At 36.7% G+C, this 22,985-nt stretch overlaps 1 protein-coding gene across 7 annotated transcripts in view; it reads right to left on the bottom strand.

Moving 5' to 3' along the window:
• KIAA0825 (KIAA0825 ortholog) overlaps positions 1-22,985 on the bottom strand; it is a 253,319-nt gene that overhangs the window by 145,854 nt on the left and 84,480 nt on the right. For all 7 annotated transcript variants that reach the window (XM_030004909.2, XM_030004910.2, XM_030004907.1 and 4 more), the window contains 6 exons: positions 18,095-18,189; positions 16,132-16,359; positions 14,862-15,127; positions 13,463-13,613; positions 8,074-8,264; positions 5,733-5,915 (listed from right to left, as the gene is read on the bottom strand). In XM_030004909.2, the coding sequence (XP_029860769.1) occupies positions 5,733-5,915; positions 8,074-8,264; positions 13,463-13,613; positions 14,862-15,127; positions 16,132-16,359; positions 18,095-18,189 (1,114 nt within the window). The remainder of the gene's footprint in view (positions 1-5,732; positions 5,916-8,073; positions 8,265-13,462; positions 13,614-14,861; positions 15,128-16,131; positions 16,360-18,094; positions 18,190-22,985) is intronic.

Raw genomic sequence — 22,985 nt, 5'->3', positions numbered from 1 at the left:
AACCTTCCTTCTCTGAAGCTTGTTTCTTTATGTATCATGGCTGGGATTTTCAAAGTTATATAAAGAAAGCCACTACCTTTAAAAATGCCACTTCTACAGAACTCATTTATGGTGTCTTTGCTGTACTTTCTGGAGTGATTCAACATCATTCCCACTTTTGAGTCAGTACTCTTTCTATTGCAGTGAGAGTAGAAGGAAATCTAAAAATACCTTAGGAAAAGACATGAGGACTTTCTCAGGACAAGAGGATCTTTTTACAAGACATAAAAAAAGCCACTGCCACAACATGGAAACAGTGAGAATGGATCTAAACACTCAAAACCGCAGATAGAATGGAAACCCACTAGAATGCAGCCTTCAGGTACTCCTAACCTAAATCTCTTTCTTCCAGGGTGCTTTGTCACCACGACATAATGGTATTTGTGTTTTGTCATTTAATTATTTAAAATTACTTTTAAACTCTTTTTCACAGCTGCATATAAGTAATTTAGAAGCATAGCTACATGTCTACAAAGTCACTATCTGCCTGTAAGACCCCCGATGAAAGAAAGAGAGAATTACACTTGTTCAACAAGAAAGACAGGTGTATAGCTTCTGAACTTCTTCAAAAGATATGGTGATTTATTTGGAAATTAATTTTACTAATCAAACAAAATTAGTAGGAAGAATTTACTACAGATATCAAAACGATCTCAAGTAAGCAATATCTGAGCAGAAGGATTAGCACATAGTGAATTTGTGCTCTTTGTGAATTCATGAAAACCTGAAGATTAAAAATAAAGCTGAGATTGTAATATAGATAAAGGGAGAAAAACTAGAAAATTATTATTTTAAAGACAATAAATTCAATATTGTGAGAAAATTAAAGAAAAAAATCTTATTGTCTCTCATCCTCTGAAGTATTTTTCGTAATATAGCCAAGCATAGAGCCAACTTCCTACAAGAAGGCATGATAGATACAGTTTGGGTAGTAATCTAATAAAAAAAGACCACATTTTGTCTACTGATAGTGTATGAACTGTTTGAAAGACTTTTGGGCTAAAGCAGCTTGTTAAGTATGGTTTCTTAGCTGTCTCCTAAGGACAAGCACAGGTCAGACTTTTTGGACTCTGAGGCTTATAACAAAACCTCTACACAAATTTTTAAACAGTGATAAAGATAATCTAATATCTTTAAAGATTGTTTAAATATTAGAATAACTTTGAATACTATAAAAAATCAAGTGTCTAATGATAATACAATAATTCTGGTGCCAGCATTTCTCAGTGTCCACTGCTGGCTATGTAATTCTTGCCAGGCAAACCCAACTCTGTGCCAGACAGTTTAATTCAACTACTCTTCCAACAGAAGTATAATAATAGCTAGTAGGAAATTTGTTTTGACTACAAGTTATGTTAAAGCAGCTGCCTATAGTCTCAAAGCAGTGGATAGCATCTGTGAAAGTATTTAATACCACAGCAAGATTCCAAGTTACAGTAGTTTTATTCTTCAGTAGAGTGTGACAAGGTGAGAATTGATCTTGTAAGCTTTAGTGCAGGTGTGAAAAAATGAGATGCCAACAAGATGCATCCTAGTGGTATTTCCTTGTAGACTTCGAAGGATTTAGCTCTGTATAAGGAATAAACATGACTAAAAAGCAACTTCATGAATTGTAACTCTTATATATTAAAATTAAGAGAAATATTTTCAGTTTTCAAAATTGGATGACAGATATTTTTACCCCATAGACAGCAATTATACCAACAGAATCTCTAAATTCTTCTCTCAGTATTCAAGTCATTCACCTGATTTCTTGTTGAGGAAGTAAGATATAATAATTCATAGTATGAAAACATAAAAAGGTGCATCCACCTTACTCGTTATGATCTTCCCTAAAAGAAAGACTGTCATCTCCTACTCAGTACAAAAGACTAAAGAATACAGAAAAAAGCACAATAGATCTGCTCCAACTTGAGCAACCCTCAACTTGGCGCAGAAGAGAGTCTCTACTCTGAAGTCATAAATGGGTCTGTTGTACCGCACATTGCCAGCCTGCTTCTCCTAGATAATTTCATTCTGTAAAAAATAATGAATGAAGAACAGCATTGGATTCTCCTAGGAAATCCACAAACAGCATTGAAACTGTTAGACCCACTGCACAAAACCCAGCTATGTGAACTGAGTAACTGACAACAACCTTGTCGGTGAGTAAGACTATGATGACTGGAAATTCTGAGGGGTGAAAATCCTCTTTTTTCAGAGGTTTGGGTCAGCAGCAAGAAAATAGAAACACCTGGTAGTTTTTGGGAGCACATTCTAGAGACTGCCGTTGTTCAGCAGTTTCCTCAACAGCCTGGACACAACTGGACAGACAGAACACACATTTAGGACATTTGCAGGTGACACTAAAGCAGGGGAAGCAGGCATGGTAGTTAACAAAAACAACAGTCAAGTGCCAAGCCATGGATGACTGGGCCAAGAGAAACTCACAAAGTTCACTGACATAAATGTAACTTTTTGCTCCAGCAACAGAATTATAATAACCTAGGCTGGGAACTGACTATCAACCCTACCCAACTGCAAGCCTAGGTTTTATGGCCAGTAGCATGCTGAATACAAGGCAATAGTGTATGCTCACTAGGAACAATGCAGACCACACACTGGGCTGCCTTAGGAGGAGTATGGCAAGCAAATGAAAGATAGTGATTTGCTTCATCTACTTGGCAACAGTTAAGCCTTACCTAGAATGTTTTGTCCAGATGTTGGGCCTACAGCTCAAGGAGGATGTGAGGAAACTGGAAAGGACTAGACTGCATCATTTATGACAAGAGGTTGAGGGATCTAGGCTCCTTTACTCTGGTGAAGGGGTGGCTAACGGGTCAAGTCATCTCATGGCAGCCTACAACTACCAAAAGAGTAATTACAAAGACAACATTGACAAACTTTTCTCAGTGGGAGCTGATGTGATAGAGCACTCCATAGCCAGCAGCTTTGAAGGTTGACACTAGGTATTAGGCAATACTTTGCACTAAGGCAGTGCATCCATGGAACAGGTTTCCCAGAGGGGTTGTAAAATATTGATTCCTGGAGGTTTACATGGGTCAGCTAACACAGACATGTCTGACTAATCTTGGTGATTGTCCTGCTTTGAGCAGGAGGTTGGACTAGTTGACGCTCAGCAGTCCTTTCCAACCAACATTTCTATTATGCTAAAGTTACTTCAGAAAGGCCAGAGAAGGGTGGAGGAAAATGAAGCACAAACAAATGAGTAAGTATTAAAAAACTGATGAACCAAGATTCATAGGTGAATTCAGGACCAGGGCTAGGTAGCCTTGTCATACAGAAAAGAAACTCTAAGTGATAGCAGGATGCACAGTGTTTGATCACAAAATTAGGAGGGAGAAAGCATATGCCAGAATCACTTTATTTGAAGTTAAGGATATTACTAATTTTTCAGCACCCCTACTGATTTGTTGCATTTCAACAACATAATAAAAAAATCTTGAATAATTTTAATTCCCTGGAAGCAATAGTTAATACAGCATCTCTAGTAAGTTGGAAATGAGCCAGTCCTATTATTAGACAACTCCTGGAAAACAATGTTCTGTCATCACCGCTTTTATGATTACACAAAACTTTCCTAAGCAGTCTAAAGATTAATTTAAACCTAGTCCCTGCAGGGAAATCTTCTAGTACCAAAAAAGAGCATGATAGATTTAAAAGAAAAATCTTTATTTCACTTCCAGTTAATTTTACCAAAGTTTTGAAAGATATAGAGCCAAGCTAACAGATGGAAAATTTGATTATACAGCTGTAATTGTAAAAAGAACTGATGAAGGATTAGTATTCCTTTAAAATCATGAGTAACTTCTATGATAGATTCATAATGTGATGAACTATGCATAACTCAGTAAATAATGGACCTAGGAATTCAACATAAAATTCAGTATGTGAAAGTGTTTCCAACTGGACATAGTCATTCAAGAAGCTAATTTGGTAAATCTGTTTTTTCTTTGTATTTGGAACACTGGGTTAGGTTACCTGACAAATATTGGCTGTAATGAAACATACAAAAGAACTGTTTTGATAATGGAGTCTCACAGGTTTTGAAAATAAAAGTTCCCAATACACAGTTCATAAAAAATATCCCTTTTACTTACACAAAACCATGCATCATCTCTCCAACAATGTTTTTTAGTGTTAATATTATTTTTGTAACTATATAACAAAATACGACATTTTTTGTATTCTTCTTAAACAAAGCTGCTAGATTTTGGTTATGATTTGCAGAGTACTTTGTAGTAAATTAAATGAGCTGCTACATCCAGTGCATGTCAAGTTTTTGATCTCTAGAAAAGCAAATTAGGATACTGAAATTTATATGCCTAAATATGAAACCTGTATGACCAAGTTATTAATCTGTAGCATTTTACATAAAATACAAAATATGCTGCCTCACTCTCTCCATTGGCACTTTGTTCTGAAACTCAGGGAGTTCTCAAGTTAGCACACATTTTTGATCATTCCAGGTATAGATAATCTGTAAACAACATGGATTAGTGGAGGAGACTAGAATAGTTAAAGGGAACAGACTATGCTACATATTTATTTTAGTCCATCATTCTAAGGGCTTTCATAAAGGAAAAGTGAAATGTCAAAACTGATAATAGAAGCAGTTACAGCTACCACAATGTCCATTCCTGCCTCCATTATTATTGCCACAGCAGGACTACCTCATCTGTTCATGAGTCACCTTTTTAAAATGTGCCCACACATGACAAAAAATATTTAGTTAAAGAAGCTTAAATGCAGGAGGTCTCCACCGCCCTATTTGTACCATTAGTATTACCTAGAATATTCTTATTTAGAATAGTGAAATAAAAGCCAGTTGAATAGGATTTCGCTTTCTTAATTTTGGGTTTTGTTGTTGTTGTTGTTTTAATTTGTGATCTCACTTTGTATTGTCTCTTACACCAAATTTACAGCAGAATTTTTAGCATGAAAAAGCAACGAAAGACTCAGACGCAGTTTCAGTGCAGTAACGTGTCCTTTTTGTTTACAGTTGTGACTTGTGAAAACATAATTTTATAAAGATGGGCCCTCTATACTCTTTCTCTTTTAAAATATATTTAATATTTGTTGAAGCATACTGGTCATGTAACCAGATGATCATTGTAGTAAATTATCTTTAAATTCCAGTACTTATAGATTGTGGGATGACAGCAGAACACTCTAATTTACCTGGAAGCTGAAGGTAGATAAATCTGAACTAGTAAGAAGATGAAATTTTTTCAATTGTATGAGTGACTAAGTCCTTGAAAACCTTACCAAAGGCTTTGGTACCATAGTAATAAATGTTTTTAGACCAATAAGAATGTGTTTCTAACAAAATGTGTCCTAACTGAACAGTAAATTGCAAATTTGGGACAGTAATTATTAATGAAATTCTACTGTTTGTGTGACAGAGGAAATCAAACCAGACATTCACTATGGTCTACGTTATCACCGGACAAAAAAATGTGCAGTACAGGAGTTTGATCCAAAGCTAATAAAATCCCAGCAGACATAATTGGGCTTTAGGTAAGATAGTAAAGATAAGTTCAAGAACAAATCGAGAAATAGTCAAAGGCTATCAAAATGTGTCAACACTATGCGTTGCATTTGTATTTCAACATAATTATTCACCTTGTAGATCTATCCATGTAAGCTCAAGAACCAATTTTATCTCAAATTGAAGTTTCTTTCATACTCACTCATACAAATTCTTCAGTGGTGAAGTTAAAATAGACAGCACAGAGAGCAGACTATTGCAGTGGCTATGTATTTTATAGATCTTGAGATCTCTGTCTTCGTGCGGATTCAGAAACTCCTGTACAGAGCTGCAAACTGACCAGAGCATATCTTCAGTGGACATCAAAATTGCTGCAATATCAATTCTGTAGAGAAAAAAAAAGTGAAAATAACATTTATTAGGACATCAGGATAGTGGTAAATTTCAGTTAAACAAAGCTTTCCTCTGACAAAATACCTAAATCATAGCACAGACTTCAGATTTCATCTTCCATTAGTGATGCAGGAATTCTGAATCCACTACACTGTAAAAATTCAGCACTTCCACTGAAAAGTTGTTACTGAAACCAATCAAAAGAAGACTTAAAAAAAAAAAGGAAGTTTCCTCTTCCAAAGAACAATGCCACTAGGCAGGAACAACTTACCTTCTAAACTACAACTAAATAAAATTAATTTTAGTTTTCATTATGATAAAGTGTAATTAGAATGTACATACTATTTTCAAATCCTGCTGGAGCAAAAAAGAAATGACAAGTGAGCCAAATCTTCAATTTGCTAAATTTTAACTGCCAGGCAACTTACTATATGTGGAACATTTCTGAGTCAGTAATCTGTTGTCTGTTGATATTGGCTGGCAAAGCATCATGGGTCATTGGCCTAAACAACAGCAAGAACCCAAACTGCAACAACATAATCTCACAAGACTATGCTGACATACAACAGATAGGAAATAGATGGATAAAACAAAATATATGGCAGGCATGATGTTGGACTGAAAAAAGTACCTAAGAACCTAAAAGCTAATGGATGCATATGTGATCATCTGCATTTTTAAGGATTGTCTTATCTTTGGAAAATCTAGGCAAACACACATGAACAGATATTTGTCTATATTACAGATCAGATCTCTAACATTTCAAGAAGCATTGGGAGAAAAGACCCGCCCACCAAAGTACAGTATTATAAAAAAAAATTTTAAAACTTCTGTGGTAAAAATATATTGAATGCTATTAATTAAAAATTGCTTTTTTCATTTGTGCATGACTGGATAATTCAATTCACTTAGTGATGATTTCAAGAATGACCTTATTAAATAAAACATCTTCTCTGCAAAATGACAATGTAAAAAGCTCTCTCTTGTTCAGTATTTTGAAGAAAATTCATATAGAATTGACTAATACTATATATAAGAAATACTGTATCAATGCATATTCTTCATATTTCAGGGTAATGTTTTTCCAGGAAATTTCCAGGAAAGTTTCCAGGAAAACTCTCTGTACCTAAAGATATAGAAGGGCCTACCATAGTAAACTAGGGCAGGAGTAGAGCATACAAATAGGTGTTTTGATACATAAAATAAAACTCTGGGGTTTTTCCACCTATTCCAGGTATGTGAACTTGTGCAAGTTGCTTAAGCTTCCACGACACTGCTCCTTTTCATAATAAAACTTATGATGGCAGCACATAACTCTTAGCTCACACACAACATATCTCTGCTGAATGTCTCTCATCTCCTACAGATGACAAGCTCTTAAGTTTTTAACTTGCATGGCCACCATGGACTATATCACTTTCAAAATCTAAAAAGAGGAACATATTCATATAGGAAAGATATATAGCAAAGGGGCAGGATAAGAAATACAATTTCTTCAGTAAAACAAGACATTGGATGGAAAGAGAATGGACAGAGGTAGGATAAGCTTCCACCTGGAGAAACCTGCTTTGATATTTCTTAAAGAGACCCTCCTCTCTGGCAAAATATAAGAATCCCAACAAGAAGAACTTCCAGCTTCATATTTCCTACAACGACAGGAGAAGGAATAGCCTCTTCTTCTTCTCTCCTTCTACACCACTGGCTTCATTCTGGCAAATGTTTTGATGTGACCTCGTAGCTCTTTCACTTGAAAAGCTCTATGAAAACCTAAGTCCTATTGGAACACATGGAATTTTCTTCATGAATCAATGGCTTGATTTCTAAACCTGATGCTGCCAACTCTGCCCACATTTTCGGTTGTGCCACCACTCAATGCACTGTTTATCATGAGGCTTTCAAACCAATCAAGCAGTTTATGGAACAATTTCACCACGAGTTCAAAAGGGGTCTTTTATTCTGCCCGGTTTAGTATGTGACTACCAAATATACTTAAATATACAAAATATATTGAATTAAAATGAATATCAAAGTACTGTGTCTATTCCCTCTGCTGTGTTCATTAACATTGAAATTTGAATTAAAGCATAACAGAAAACTAAGACTTACTTATTTTATCCGTTAAAAGTGTGCATTAAATATACAACCATTACCTGATTTGTGGTGTTCTCTTGTAACTGGGGCAGGCCTGACAATATCTGGAGGACAGCATAGCCAAAGATTGCTCTAGTACATCTCTAAGAATCTCCTGGGCTGTCTTGGGAGGTAGAATAGTCCACAGATCATGATGAAGACCACAGCAGAAGTAATGCCACATCTGGACAGAGAATGAGCATCTTTCCCCCTAGCAAAACCACACGTTAAATAATAAAAACACACCTTCCCAAAATGTCAATTTAATTCCTGTAAGTCTAATTAATTCAATCTGAAGGGAAATAGCTGAAGAGTTTCAGGCACATGATGACCAAAAAATGGTCCTTGACATGATGTGAAACATCTTTATTAGCAAGGAAACACATGTTCCATTTCAGTTACAAAAGTAGAGTTCTGCCACAAAACCAAACCACAGCATTTGACCTCTTATATCCTTAATTAACCTATTCTTAAAACCCACAGTGTTGTAAGTCTAGTTTAAAAACATATACAGTATTCTGTACTCACTAGAATAGTCAGATGAATTTAATATAACAGTTTCTTTGTCCTCAAAAGAAAATAATTATTTAAATTACTTAAGCACATGTATTTCCCCAGATTCATAACTGCTACACATAACTGTGATTACGAAGCTTTGGTTATATATAATAGATATGCAATAAAAGCAGAAAAAAATAACAACTGAACAATTAAACTGATAATAAGAGATGTCCAGAAACTTTTAGTACAATATCTTTTTTCATCTTATAATGGTAAGTCATTGAAACTAAACATTTTCTGGGAAAGAATCAGCATTGGTATTAATATTTCATTGTCTACACAGAACCATCCCAATAAGACACAGAGATAAATACAGAGGACTCAAAATCACACTGGTTCATCCATAATATCTCTAAGAAGTACATAGTTCAACTCACATTTAAATATTTCAACTGATACCTATTCAGAAAATAGCTGTATCTTAACAAAGTCTTGAATCTTCACTTCGCACGTTCCAATGTCAAGAAATATTTTAAGAATTTGTTGATATTTTAGCATTATCAGAAATATTAAAAAACCCCCATGATTTGTAAAACACTGTAAGAGCTTGATAGGCATTCTCTAATAATAAGGAGAAGCAAAATCATCTGGCTTCTTTTTAAACACACCACATTATCAGATTATTGGAAGTTATCATTATTCAGTATTTCTCTGCCATAATATTTGAAGTGTATTTTATATTAAAAAGTGGTAAATTATGACAAAGAACAAAAGTACCAAACTTGTGACCACTGCTCTAGTCATTAAATTTATGATTGGTGTAGGCATTTCTAAAAATCTCATTTAGAAAAAAAAAAAAAAAAAAGAAAAAGAAATCATTAAGATGTCTGATTTTCCAAGTTTCACTAATGCAGAAGGGAAAAATGTAATACAGATAAGTTTCAAAAGAAAATTATATGCCTAGTTTTCTTTGTACATACAACCATGGACATCTTATAATTGTTTTAAGCATATTTCAACAGGCAAATAAAAAACAATCACTGTGGTATTTTGAACAATCAAGCATTTGACAAGTGTTTCCACACAGGTAAAATAGGATTGTTTTATACTGACCAAAAATTTATATAATAAAATAATGGACATATTAAAATAATTTCCTATTTTTCCTATATGAAATAAAATTATAATATTATTGCATGATATACTGAAACATCATCATAAGAAAGTACAAGTTCACTTTACAACTCAACTCATAACATAAATTCATAACTTAGCATAACTCAAATGTTAATACATTTCTGTAAATCTGGGTTTCTTAGACATATTACCATGACTACTCTTGAGGTACATTCCAGTAGAAGTTATCTGGAAATAAACCTCTAACCCTACCTTACAGACATTTTACTAACATTTCCCTTTCTTTGCAAAAACATTTCAGCTGTTACAGAATAAACTTACCACATAAAAAATACTTAGTCTGAATGTCTAATGGAAGCTAATTTATTTAGGTTATATGTTTGATTTACAAAAATAAATTTAAAAAATTTCAAAAACCATGCAGACTTAACAACCAGAAATATAATTCTAAATTGACCTTCTAACATAGGGTATTTATTTTTTTAAGTAACAGAATGTTGGCGAGTTTTACTTTTTAACTATGTAACTGTAAACACAAATTGCTTCATTTTCTCTGCTTTATTTAATTTAAAGCAGTAGATTGAATAATACCCGTTTCCTAACATTGTACGTCCACTGAAGAAGCAACAGCTTCACTGAAGATTTAAAGGAGATTCATTCCCCTTTTCTGACCTGTTTTTCTATTTGTTGCCATTTCTAGACAATTCTACTGGTAAACATCTGCTATTTTTGCAGGCTTTGTATAATACAAACAGATGTGAGCTTTTATTTAGCTTATATATCAGGAAACAAGCAGCTGCGCTTTATTACATAAGCCACTCAATATTATCTTTGAACAGACAATTCTTTATTCTTTGACTATTAGAAAACATAAGTTCCCAAAGCTACAGCAGATGTCTGCTACTCTAAAAGCTCCATTTGAAAACGTGATCTGGAGAGCTGGCCCAGTGGCACAGTGGGTGTTCAGTGCACTCTCCCAGCGAGATCCTGAACCCAGAGAGTTTCACTCCCTGGCAGCTTAAGACTCCGAGTGCTGGATGGGAACTGTGCTCTTAGAGCTCAGCTCAGATCTCGCATTACCACAAATTTGCTACTTGTATCTCACAAAATCTCTGCTTAACTTTCCTAAAAGATACGCAAAACTTCCTGTCGTCTCACAGTGATAACAATCTCTGTGTTTACCCTCTAATCATAATAGGTCTTCTGGCTTTTCCTTTAACGCCAGTTACCCTTATTGCATTAGGTGCATGTCAGAGGGAGGATGGGTGAGCAGGTACTGATATTAGTTATGAAAGACCAAAAATACTTAAAAATACATTATTTTTACTTTTACAACGTAGAAAATGCTTTTATAGATTGTAATAACCATTTGCTAGCAACCTTCTTCTCCTCAGATGTTACCACTGTACAAACAAAGAAATGGATGCGGAAAGTGCAGCTCTGTGTAATTAAACACAGACACTGTCCCCTGCCCCTTCCTCCTTTCCTTTTGTCTTTCAGTGGTTTTGCCTTCCCTCTGGGTCACTCACAGTTTTATTAGTCAATATGTCATTAGTGGGGAATGGAAGGAAGGCTACCACATATTCTTTCTAATACCACTTGAATGTCCTATACTATTGGGGAACAAGAAGAGAGTAACTTCATGTGATCCCTGATGTGTAGGATTGCTATTTAGTTTGTAATTAAGCATGCAATACAAGAATGAGGAAAGAAAGGTTTCTTCCTCTTCCTTCTCCCCTATTCATGCACACAGCACACACAAAGGACAGGCAATGTTTTGCTTATTTTGTGGAAGCACAGTGGAATGTATTTTTTTTTTCTTTATGAAATTGTATTCAGGATTTACAGAAGAGGACTGAATCTTTTATAGTTGCATGTAATACTCAAAACTGGGGGACAACGGGGAAACGGGAGTGAGGGTCCTGACCTAAACCAGATTTAAGAGCTGGGCTGCTCAAGAGACAAGCACAAGCAGAGAGCCAAGTGCAGCTTCCCGTTAAAGAAACAAGATCACGGTGCTGTTTACAGCAGTGGATCCCACTGAAAATGCAGCAAGGGCTGTGAGCCACTGACTCGCACAAGCGCAAGAGTGCATTCCCGTTGAGAGAGGAGGAGCTCGTACCAGAGCCTGCTCTTGATGACTGGCACGACCTTCTGGCGCCTAGCTCCAAGCTACTCTTGTTTTCTGAGCTCAGCAGGATCTGCACGACTTACGAGGCAAAGCTTCACGCTTCCTGCTAAGCTTAGACCTCGGAAGGAGCCACCTCTCACTGCGAGAAGTTTCAGCAGGACGTTGCCTCTGTAACAAGCAATAGGTCTTAGGCCAATCTCTTCCATTTGGGATGCCTACAGGAGCTCAATGGAAGTAGCAGCTGCTCAGCATCATGCCTCCTGAAGGCACTCTGAGCAGACCATGGTCCATCCTTGGGCCAAGGCCTGTGGCCCAGTAAAAAGAGCAGAGTGGTGATGTAAAATTACATACTTCCAACCTCAAGTCCTGCAAGTGTACAGAGCTGAGATACCAGCTTTCTTCACCCTTCCTACACACATCAGTTCTGATCAGTGATAATAAAATCGTTTAGCTAATCCATACTCTTTATTCTTGAGACAGCTATTTCTGACAATTAGGTTTCCTCCATGGTGAATAGTTATTGGGTCACTAATACACAGGACAGAGCACCACACAGACTACAGAGAGTGAAGACCCTATCATGATTTCTCAGTTGCCAAAAGCCACTAAATTTCTTACCTTCTTATCAACCCAGGACATCTGGGCTCACATTCAAACAAAAGTAAAATGCTTGTTTACTTGTCTTTGAGGGATGGGCATTTTGACAGATTACTCAGATTGAGGTCTGCATTACCCATCCAGTATGGATTTTTGTCACTGACTCAGCAGCTTTTTATATTACATCTGCAGGATACATGTATCACACAGAGGTTTCTCTCATGTAAGAATTCTAGAAAATGCTTAACAAAAACACCCTAGTTCTCTCAGATAGCAAATGATATAAGGAAGGACAGGACTTTGTCTCCTGGAGGTCTCAGTTGTTGTTGGTAAAAAACATATAATACTTCCACTTCATCCTGAAATTAAGTGAAAATAATTTCAAACAGTATATGTCAGCCTATGTCTGCATTTAACTGGGATGAAAAAAAACTGAAATAAATTATAACAATTCACTTGATCCTTAGTGTTTTTTCACAGAATCATTAGGATTATAGTTTAAGAGCAGACCTGTGACTTCAAAATGCAGGTGAAATGGCACTAGTTTTTTCAGAAACACATTGTTGAATGCTGAAGGTAACTATATTGACAACCTTTCTTTGTTACTACGTCCTTCACTCACAAAAAGTAAAAAGGGGAACCAATTGAAAATAAAAATCAAAGAATCAGATTAAAAAATTCCAGGAGAAAAATAGCTGTCTTTCATTTTCATATGTTACACTTTCTACAAGAAGAAGTGTTAAAATGACAGTGTCTTCTTTACTGAGTTCTGTATAAATGTCTTGAACTTGACACACAATATTTTATTAAGCAAATGACACAAACGCTCCCTGGTAATGATTTATCCCATCTTTAAATGACTATGTTTTCCTATATCATTTCTACAGAGGCATTTGCATGCAATAATAGATATTTCAAAATAGTAAATTCCAATAATCTTTATGTAAAAATAATGCTGATCTTATGCTTCTAATTAGTCAGAGAGCTGGCAGCCAGTAAAACACATTTTGTAAAAGGGAGGCACAGTAAACTTAACCTCACACCTCATAAAAAGCTTTGTAGTCATCCCAGTGGTGGCTCTCAGCATCCTGTAAAATGCTTGTAGCACAAACTCTGACGCAGTAGTTCGTAACTCGAAACTGGAGAACGTTGATGAATTCCTGATATTGTTGGACAGGCACTAGGAACAGGGGTCTGTTCAGAGAGAATGATCAAAGAGGCAAAGATTGAAAGGCTGTGCAGTAGGAGGTAACAATCCCCAGTACTGCAAATGGTTTTGATTATTAGGTATCAATCATTCATTTCCTCTCTGTCCTGCAGTCTGAACCTAGCATTCACTTTTGAAAAATATCTGGTCTTTGTTTCACAAGTTCTTTAAATATATCTGCTCATCTATAAATTCTCATTTAACCAAGTCACTGAGAAATATATTACTTCATCCTATTTTCTGAGATAAAAGTACATTTGTCCTTCAGTTATTGGGAGATTCTGCCTTGAAGCATAATTGCATCAGCACTGAGTGTGATAAAGAAAACACAAACACAGAGTCCAGAGATTATTTTTGGTAAGTATGTACTAAAACTCTTTCATAATACACGTAAGTAGAATTATTGAGCAATATTTTGGCTCAGACTTCCCATTCACAAAGATACACTTCATGCAGCAGTGAGTAAAACATCAGAGGGAAAGTAGCTCCACAGTGCATACAACCCCTTAGAAATCATACATTCCTTGAAAATTGCACTAGTTCAGGTGTCCCTCCCAGAAGGCCCAGCTTCTACTTTTAAATTACATATGGCCAGAAACACATGGGCCAATAAAGAGATTCCTTGTATCTTAAGTCAAAATCTCCTAAAAGCACAGCAAATGTAGTTATACTGTCCCCCAGGCCAAACACTGTCTTCGACTTTACACTACTACTTCATATCTTTTCTAATTTTTATTCTGCATGCAATGAAAAATAAATTCTAAAACTACATTGGATGTATTTGTTCACATTTCTGAATACAGATGGTGTAAGGAAAAAGTGCAGGAATGTATATGTATACTGTCCTTTAAGATTGCTATGTGCTAAATCAGATTTTATGAAAATTCAGCTATTGCAAAGGTCAGAAAAGGAAATTAAGGCCTTAGCCCTTTATTTATATGAGAGCAGAGTACATTCAGTTCACTGGACAATCCTATTTACTCTAGCTTAATAAACAAAAAATATTGATCTGCAAATCAAATGCAGATCTTAAACATAAATAATTTGTTTTGTAATGGCTGCTTTAGATTATCAATAGCTTTGACTCAGGTCTTTCCATAAATAGTACACGCAGTGCATGTGCTAAAAAATATGATGCAATTTGGAAAACTACCACCATACTGTATCACCAAAATGGAATGAGGTCCTATATTATTTATGTTTGAATTAAAACATTATAAGTAAAATGGACTCACTTTTTGTTTGTTTCTCTCATTAAATTGCTATACATTGTAAAATGCTGAAAGACATATATCGCTGTGGAAAGGGCAGCATACAAGTCTTGCAGGGGAGCCTTGGAGGGAACGTCTTTGCTTTTCTCCTCTAGTCTTGCCAGGACAGCTGTTGCCACTTTGCTGCAGGCCTCTACAAAGTTTGCTCTAATTTCCTGAAGAGAATCATCTCTGCATGCCAGAGCCAATGGAAGCAATGTGTCAAGTTCCTCCATGATGTCAGAACAAAACTGAGAGAAATAAACGTGGCATCAAGTTATTTGTATTCTGACAGCACTGTTTAATTTATACACACTAGGGTCAGATTCTTGAATAATGAAATTGGCATAAAACATAAATATATTAAATCAGCTTTACAAACATTTCATTCTGTTATACAGGGGAGAAACGTTTATCTACAGTAAATGAATTACTATTTCATTCCTTCTTGCTTTAAAGCTGCATAATATATACTAGGAAAAAAATTAAAACCATCTTATGCTAGTAATGCCTTCATTTTGTTTATGATTTCATTAGATGTACATTCAAAGCATAAGGTTAATTCCTTGTAAAGAAAGATAATTTTCTAAACCAATTTATTTTGAAAAATATACAAACACATTTCTTAATACTGAATTTGAAAACAAACTTGTCATCTCTCTGTAAATTCATACATTGATCTCCCTAAAATTATCTCCCAAAAGCTTATGTGTTATTTTAAGCAAACATTCATTAACAGCATTCCAAATTTGCTAGAACAGTTGCAAAGCTTACTAAATAAAAAACTTTCAAACACATATTGCCTCAGAAAAACAATTTAATTAATCATCATAAATGACCTTTCAGACAAATCAAAGAACTCTTAATTTGGCCATATTATTGGTTATGCTGATTAGTTAAATGGCATGTCTAAGGATATGAATACAGGAAATCCCTTTATAGCTATGCTTCAAAGCTTTCAGCATTTTCCCATAGAACCACTTGGTAACAGAGCAGATACTAATCAGAATGTTTTAAAACTTTTGGATGAAAAAAATAATGCCAGAGAAGTTTAAAAGTTAATTCTTTCAAGTACAGACTATGGGCTATTGTATAAACTCTGTTCAGCCTCATATTGTAATGCCTCTCACTTTCTTCTTAATTCCATTTATATCAGATATAGAATATTAATGGTACTGTAAGTACTTCAAAGTGTAGATGGCAAACAGCCTTGGCATTCTGTCTCCCCTCAAACTTCAGATCTTTTGATACCTGCCTTAGCAATTCGTTTTGGTTGCTCCTCCTGTTGGACTGCTCCGCAGGACTCCCTCATTTGCTGGTTGTTTACAAGACTCATTGCAGAGCCTGCAGCTGAAAACTCTTCTTTCTGCTCATGTTGAAGAATTTTAGTTGAAAAATCCTCAATTGCTATTGTTATACAGTGAGCCACAGAAGAAGACAGGTCTTTAAATGCATTTCTCCAGCCAAAATTCAGTAAAATAGGCTGAAATACATATTTATATTAAGTCAATCCAAATTCATTATTGAGTATTATTATTGTCTGAAACTTATACAAACATCCATAATTAAATTGAAGGACACCCTCATCTTTTGATATTCATTTTAATAACTTAAAATATAATCTGCTAGCCTTGAAATCATATTAAAAGCAGTATATACACTCAACAAAAATGAACATGTATAACAACATTAAATTTGTCATCACATTTTTAAGAAATACATTTATAAAAAACCCTTTTTAAACAAGACTGCTTTTAAAAGCTATGCTTCATCTTTACACTATTTATATCCTTTAACAAAATCTATTTAACAAAGTCAAATACATTTGTAACCATTTTCAATACTTTAACAAGTAATCCAGCAATTGATACCCTGTAATAATTTTCACTGCAAGGTAGCAACTGGAAGCTAATAACCGTGAATACTAACAGCAAACATTTAGAGAAGGTGGTTTTAACACAGCCACACTGGATTTTACTTCTCTAGAGATGGATTTAGCAATGATTAAAATGTTTAAATAGAGATTTCTGGGTTTTAGCCAATGCTGCCTTTTACTATGGTTTACATCAGTTCCCTGCCTTCTATAAACAGAGACTTCTGAAGTTATCTGAAGCATCACAGTTGCAAGAAGAAGACATAGTAGGACATCATTACTTTTCTACTAATCTTGCTTTGCATTGCTCATATGACATACAGCAGACTTAAACCTTACCAGAAGTGGTCAACTGAGAGTTGCGCCACTGTAAGAGAAATATTTTAATGATGTAAGATGTACAGTAAAGATCCCCACCATGAGGGCATAGTAGGAGAAAAGAGGCATTCCTAAAAAATTGCAGCTATAATCCTAAATTGGAAGACAATGAAGGGCTACAAAGTAAAGCCCTTCCAGCTTAGTCCCATTTAGAAGTTTCCTTTCCCTTTCCCCACTCCCAACACTCAACTCCAGCAAGCACAGATACAGCCCCCATCGACACCCATTTTTGCACTTCCTCTTTTTTTTTTTTTTTTTTTTTTAAATCTTGGGTCAACTAAAGCTCAATCTTCTCAAAATACTGTTCTTTGTAATCTATAAGATACAGGAACATTGATCTCACAAACTGATTCAAAGCACATTTAAAAAAGTAATTTCACCATTAAAACTGAGCCATTAGGAAATTAAATTCCACTACTGCAAAATATCAGACTTGTTAGAGCATTTAGGTCCCATAAACTCAACAATAAAAATTTGTTTAGTAGTAAATGGAAGCCAGACTAAAACTTATTCTTGTACATACATTCTACAAAGCATAGTGCTTACTACACAGTAGTTTGTTGGCATCAAAGAAACCAGACATCATGTGAGTACTTATCCTATAGGAAGCATCATTATGATGAAATGCTAAGAACTTGATAGATCTTTTTCAGATTCTGCTGTTTTGAGAATATATTTAATTCTGAAGAAAGCTATCATATTTTAGCATTTTTTTACTGTTTTGTTATGAGATACCTTATACTTCTGATGTTAAATCCATTCTGTTATTGCATCTTAAATAACAACCAGTTCTTCATAGTAAGATTTTATTCCATCTTAACCGAGACTTTGCACCTAAAATTAATTGCAGTAGCTAAATAATGAAACTATGGCAATAGGTGTTTATAATGAACATGGTTATAGACTACACTGGAGACACACACAAAAGAAAATCCCCTACAAAGTGTAAGACTCTTTTCATACTCACCTCTTCTACCTGAAGTAACTGCTCAGGAAGCACACTGGTTTCATTTGCTCTAGTTTCTCCTATTAAAAGCTCCCCACTAGCTTTCTTCAGAACTCCTGCACAGTATGATAAAAGGGATCAAAGTTAAGATTAATTCTGTAGAAAAGTCAGCAGCCTACAACACCTTCTGATATATCAATATGAAGCATAAAAAAACCCTCAACAAGATGTAGGGGAATACTAATGTTATGATAAAGTCAAATTCAGGTTATACACAGCTCCTTTTATATAACATGATGAAATCCACATCCCATTGTATTCATATTTTATACAAACACACATATAATGTGTAAAATATAGTTTCTTTTGTCATTAATTCATTTTTATACTGATTGTGCAGTCACCTATTCCTAGGGAGAACAGATAACCTTAGAACAGCTGTGTAGAAATTAATTTCTATTCTTTGTTCAATAAATTATACGAATTGCACACTAATGTATTTTTATAGTTTTTACTTATTTGGAAACGCCAATATGATAAGAACAAAAAGACAGTTAATTAGTACAGTTATTATAAGCAAAATAATGGTGACAGGAACAAGAACAAGTGAAGCTCCTTAAAAAGGGCTGGTACAAAGCCCACTCATAAATCTTGGAGTAATGGGAATATTGCCCCGGTTTTGACAAGGACAAACCAATATTTGGGGTAGATATCACTTTCATCATTGTCTCAAGCAATTCAGTGGGTTCCTGGAGTGCATTGATGATAACTTCCTCCTCCAAGTGATAGAGAAGCCAACAAGGAGAGGTGCTTTGCTGGATCTCATACTCACCAAAAAGGAGGGTTTGTTGTGGATGTGAAGGTCAAAGGCAGCCTTGAATGCAGTGACCATGAGATGGTGGAATTCAGGACCCTGATGGCAGGCAGAAGGGTGAAAAGCAAGCTCACAGCCCTGGACTTCAGGAGACCAGACTTTGGCCTCTTCAGGCATCTGTTTGGAACAGTCCCATGGGATAAGGCCCATGATGGAAATGGGGCCCAAGAAAGCTGGTTAATACTCAAGGATGACTCCCCCAACCTCAAGAGAGTCGGAAAAAAAATGCCAGGAGGCCTGCATGGATGAACAAGGAGCTCCTAGACAAATTCAAACACAAAATGAAGCGTACAGAGGGTGGAAGCAAGGACAGGTAACCTGGGAGGAACACAGAAGCAATGGCTGAGCATCTACGGACAAAGTTAGGACAGCTAAAGCCCAAATGCAACTAAATCTGGCCAGTGATGTCAAAGACAACAAAAAGGGCTTCTGTAAGTACACAGGTGACAAATGGAAGACTAGGAAAAAAGTGGGCCCATTGCTCAAAGAGATGGGGGACCTGGTTACACGGACATGGAAAAGCCTGAGGTACTGAATGCCGCCTTTGCCTCAGTCTTTACTAGCAAGACCAGCCTTCAGGAATCCCAAGTCCCAGAGACCAGGGGATAACGTTGGAGCAAGGAAGATGTACCCTTGGTGGAAGAGGATCAGGTCTGGGAATACTTAAGCAAACTGGAAGTACATAAGTCCCTGGGCCCTGATGGGATGCACCCACAAGTGCTGAGGGAGCTGGCAGATGTCATTGCAAGGCCACTCTCAGTAATCTTTGACCAATCAGGGGAACTGGGAGAAGAGTCCAAAGGGTGGAGGAAAGCAAATGTCACTCCTATCTTCAAGAAGAGCAAGAAGGAGGACTCAGGGAATCACAGGCCAGCCAACCTCACCTCAATCCCTGGGAAGGTGATGGAGCAGCTAACCCTGGAAACCATTTCCAGGCACATTGTGGACAAAAAATTCACCAGGAGTACTCAGCATGGCTTCACCAAGGGGAAGTCATGCTTGACCATCTTGATGAAGAAATGACTGGCCTGGTAGATGAGGGGAGAGCAGTGGATATTGTTCACCTGGACTTCAGTAAGGTCTTTGACACTGTCTCCCATAAGATCCTGTTAGGGGACAAGCTGTAGACAAGCTCTTGATGTATGGGCTGGATAAACAGACAGTGAGGTGGGTTGAAAACTTGCTGAATAGCCATGCCCAGAGTGTGGTGATCAGTGGTGCAAAGTCTAATTGGAAGCCAGTAACTAGTGACCTATCTCAGGGGTAAATACTAGGTCCAGCCCTGTTTAACATCTTCATTAATGATCTGCATGATGGGGCAGAGTGTACCCTCAGCAAGTTTGCAAGTGACACCAAACGGGTGTATATATGACACCACCATATATAGTGGCTGATACACCAGAGGGTCATGCTGCCATCCAGAGGGACCTCAACAGGCTGGAGAAATGGGCACACAAAAATCTCATGAAGTTCAACAAGGGGAAGTGCAAAGTCATGCACCTGGGCAGGAACAACCCCAGGCACCAACATGATGGGGGCTACCCAGCTGGAAAGCAGCTTTGCACAAAAGGACCTGGGGGCCCAGGTGGACACCGAGTTGAACATGAGCCAGCAACGTGCCCTTGCTGCAAAGAAGGCAAATGGTATCCTGGGCTGCATTAGACAAAGCATTGCCAACAGGTCAAGGGAGGTGATCCTTCCCTTCTACTCAGCACTGGTGAGGCCACACCTGGAGTGCTGTGTCCAGTTCTGGGCTACTCAGTACAAGAGAGACAGGGACATACAGAAGAGTGTCAAAGAGAGGGCCATGAAGATGATTAAGGGACTGGAGAATCTCTCCTATGAGGAAAGGCTGAGAGTACTGGGACTGTTTAGCCTAGCAAAGAGAAGGCTCAGGGGCTATCTCACTAATGTATATAAATACCTGAAGGGACAGTGCAAAGAGGATAGAGCCAGGCTCTTCTCAGTGGTGCCCAGTGCCAGTACCAGAGGCAATGGGCACAGATGGAAACACAGGAGGTTCCCTCGGAACATCAGGAAACACTTTTTTTTACTGTGATTGTGACCAAGCAGTGGAACAGATTGTCCAGAGAGGCTATGGACTCTCCATCCTTGGAGAAACTCAAAAGCTGTCTGGACATGATCCTGGGCAACTGGCTGTACATGGTCCTGCTTGAACAGGGGTTTTGGGATCAGAAGACCTCCAAAGTTCCCTTCCAACCTCAACCATTCTGCAACTCTGTGAGTCTGTTTCAAAAGGAATATGAGAATAAAACCAAACAATATGGTATTTTTAAAATATGTCTCCTAGCATAAAGCTGGTAAACAACACAGGTGCAGATATTCTTAATTTAATGTATCTCATGCAATTAAAACCAAGAAGTTTTAAATTATTGGGTGCTGTCAAGCATTGTTAAAGATGATCTTCTATGCATAAACTTAATGGTCTTCAGTCACCTGAAGCTACTGGTAGTATACACGGCCAAGTTTTAAAGAGCTTTTCTCTTTCTATGAAATACCCAGTACTTGCACATACATAGGATTTCATTTACCCAAAGTGGATTTTATCTTTTCCCTAAACAATTCACCCTCTGAAAATGAACACTCTGCTTTTCATACACCTATACAGCATTCTAAAGCTTCAAGGGTTTTGTGGGGTTTTTTTCCAAGCACTGTTTTCGCTTGTGTTTTCAAAAGACGTCAGGGAAAAACAGCTTTGAGCTGGGAAAAAATGAAAGATAAAATGGTAGAATATAAAACCAGAAAAGACTAACCAGGTCATCTGGCTCCCTGATCATTCAACATATGTTACAGACAGCACCATAAAGTTACTGCTTTTTTCAATATGTTTTAATGTATTTCATGATGAAGTTTCCTACAGTTTTCTTTAGAAATTACTCCAGAATGAAAAAAAAACGCCTAACTGACTGGATATTTTCCCTCTTTTCTATTCTGTGCTTTGTATCTTAAATTTGCCTCATTTTTCCTTGCAGTTCTCCTTTTTATAGACGTAACATCTGATTCTAACTATAGGCACAATTGAATATCTATATATTCACATTTGTTCATTGTCACTACTTAGATCAGCTATTTATAATTTTTTATATCAAGACTTTAAAGATAACCTTTAACATTTAACCTAAAATCCTTGTGTATTCATGGAATTGCTGCCTTACCTGTTAAGAACTCACAGCTGAGATAAATAGGTAACTAGCTGATGGTAGATTTGTGTCTCCAGGACCAGAGGCAGAAGAGTCAAACGATGCTTCCACCAGCATCAGTCATTTTAAAGGTTGCTTCATTTTTAAATTAACAGGTTCCACTAGATCTCCCCACCTCCTTTTCTAACTAACAGCCTGTGCGCTCTTGCCCTATATTCATATACATCTATCTATGTGCCTGCAGGCTCACACACATATAAAACCTTTTCTGGTCTTCTGAAAGAAGCCCCAAGGTCAAGTCTCCTATCTTTTACTGAGTTCCTTTGGTTTCCCAAATTTTTGCATTTCCCAAATCTCACCTAGGTAATGCTGGCCTTAATCTTCTTCAATTTAACCTCCAGCTGTCAAGGGCTCCCTTCACTCTTTTCATTGATCACTGCACACTAGCCACAGACCCCACAAAGCCTTTGCACTTCAGATGCTACCACAACCTTCCTCCAACATTGTTTCCACACATATCAAATTACCCCTTTCCTGTCCTGCTACTTCTTCACTTGTCTTCTGACTGTCTTGCCCTAATCAGCAAACTCCCCTGGGAAATAAAATTGCAGCTTTATTCAAGAGACTGGTACAGCTACTCAGCCCAAATTAGTTTGCCATTGCAGACAGGAAGGCAGGCAATGGGAGGAAGGAAGCATCCCTACCTAGACAGCCATAGATTTCTACACAAATTCTTTGACTCCTCTCTTCTCCCAAATTCCAAACCTCAAACTCCATCTGCACAGATAAACAGAAGTATATTCAGTCCTTCCCATATGGCCATGTAGAGGAGAGAATTTGCAGAAAGAGAGCAGAGAGAAGTGAATGTAATGAAAGA

Source organism: Aquila chrysaetos, chromosome Z (assembly GCF_900496995.4).
Source record: "Aquila chrysaetos chrysaetos chromosome Z, bAquChr1.4, whole genome shotgun sequence".
In the NCBI taxonomy this organism is placed as follows: domain Eukaryota; kingdom Metazoa; phylum Chordata; class Aves; order Accipitriformes; family Accipitridae; genus Aquila; species Aquila chrysaetos.
The sequence above is the reverse complement of the archived record's forward strand: the minus strand, read 5'-3'. Positions and strand labels throughout refer to the sequence as shown.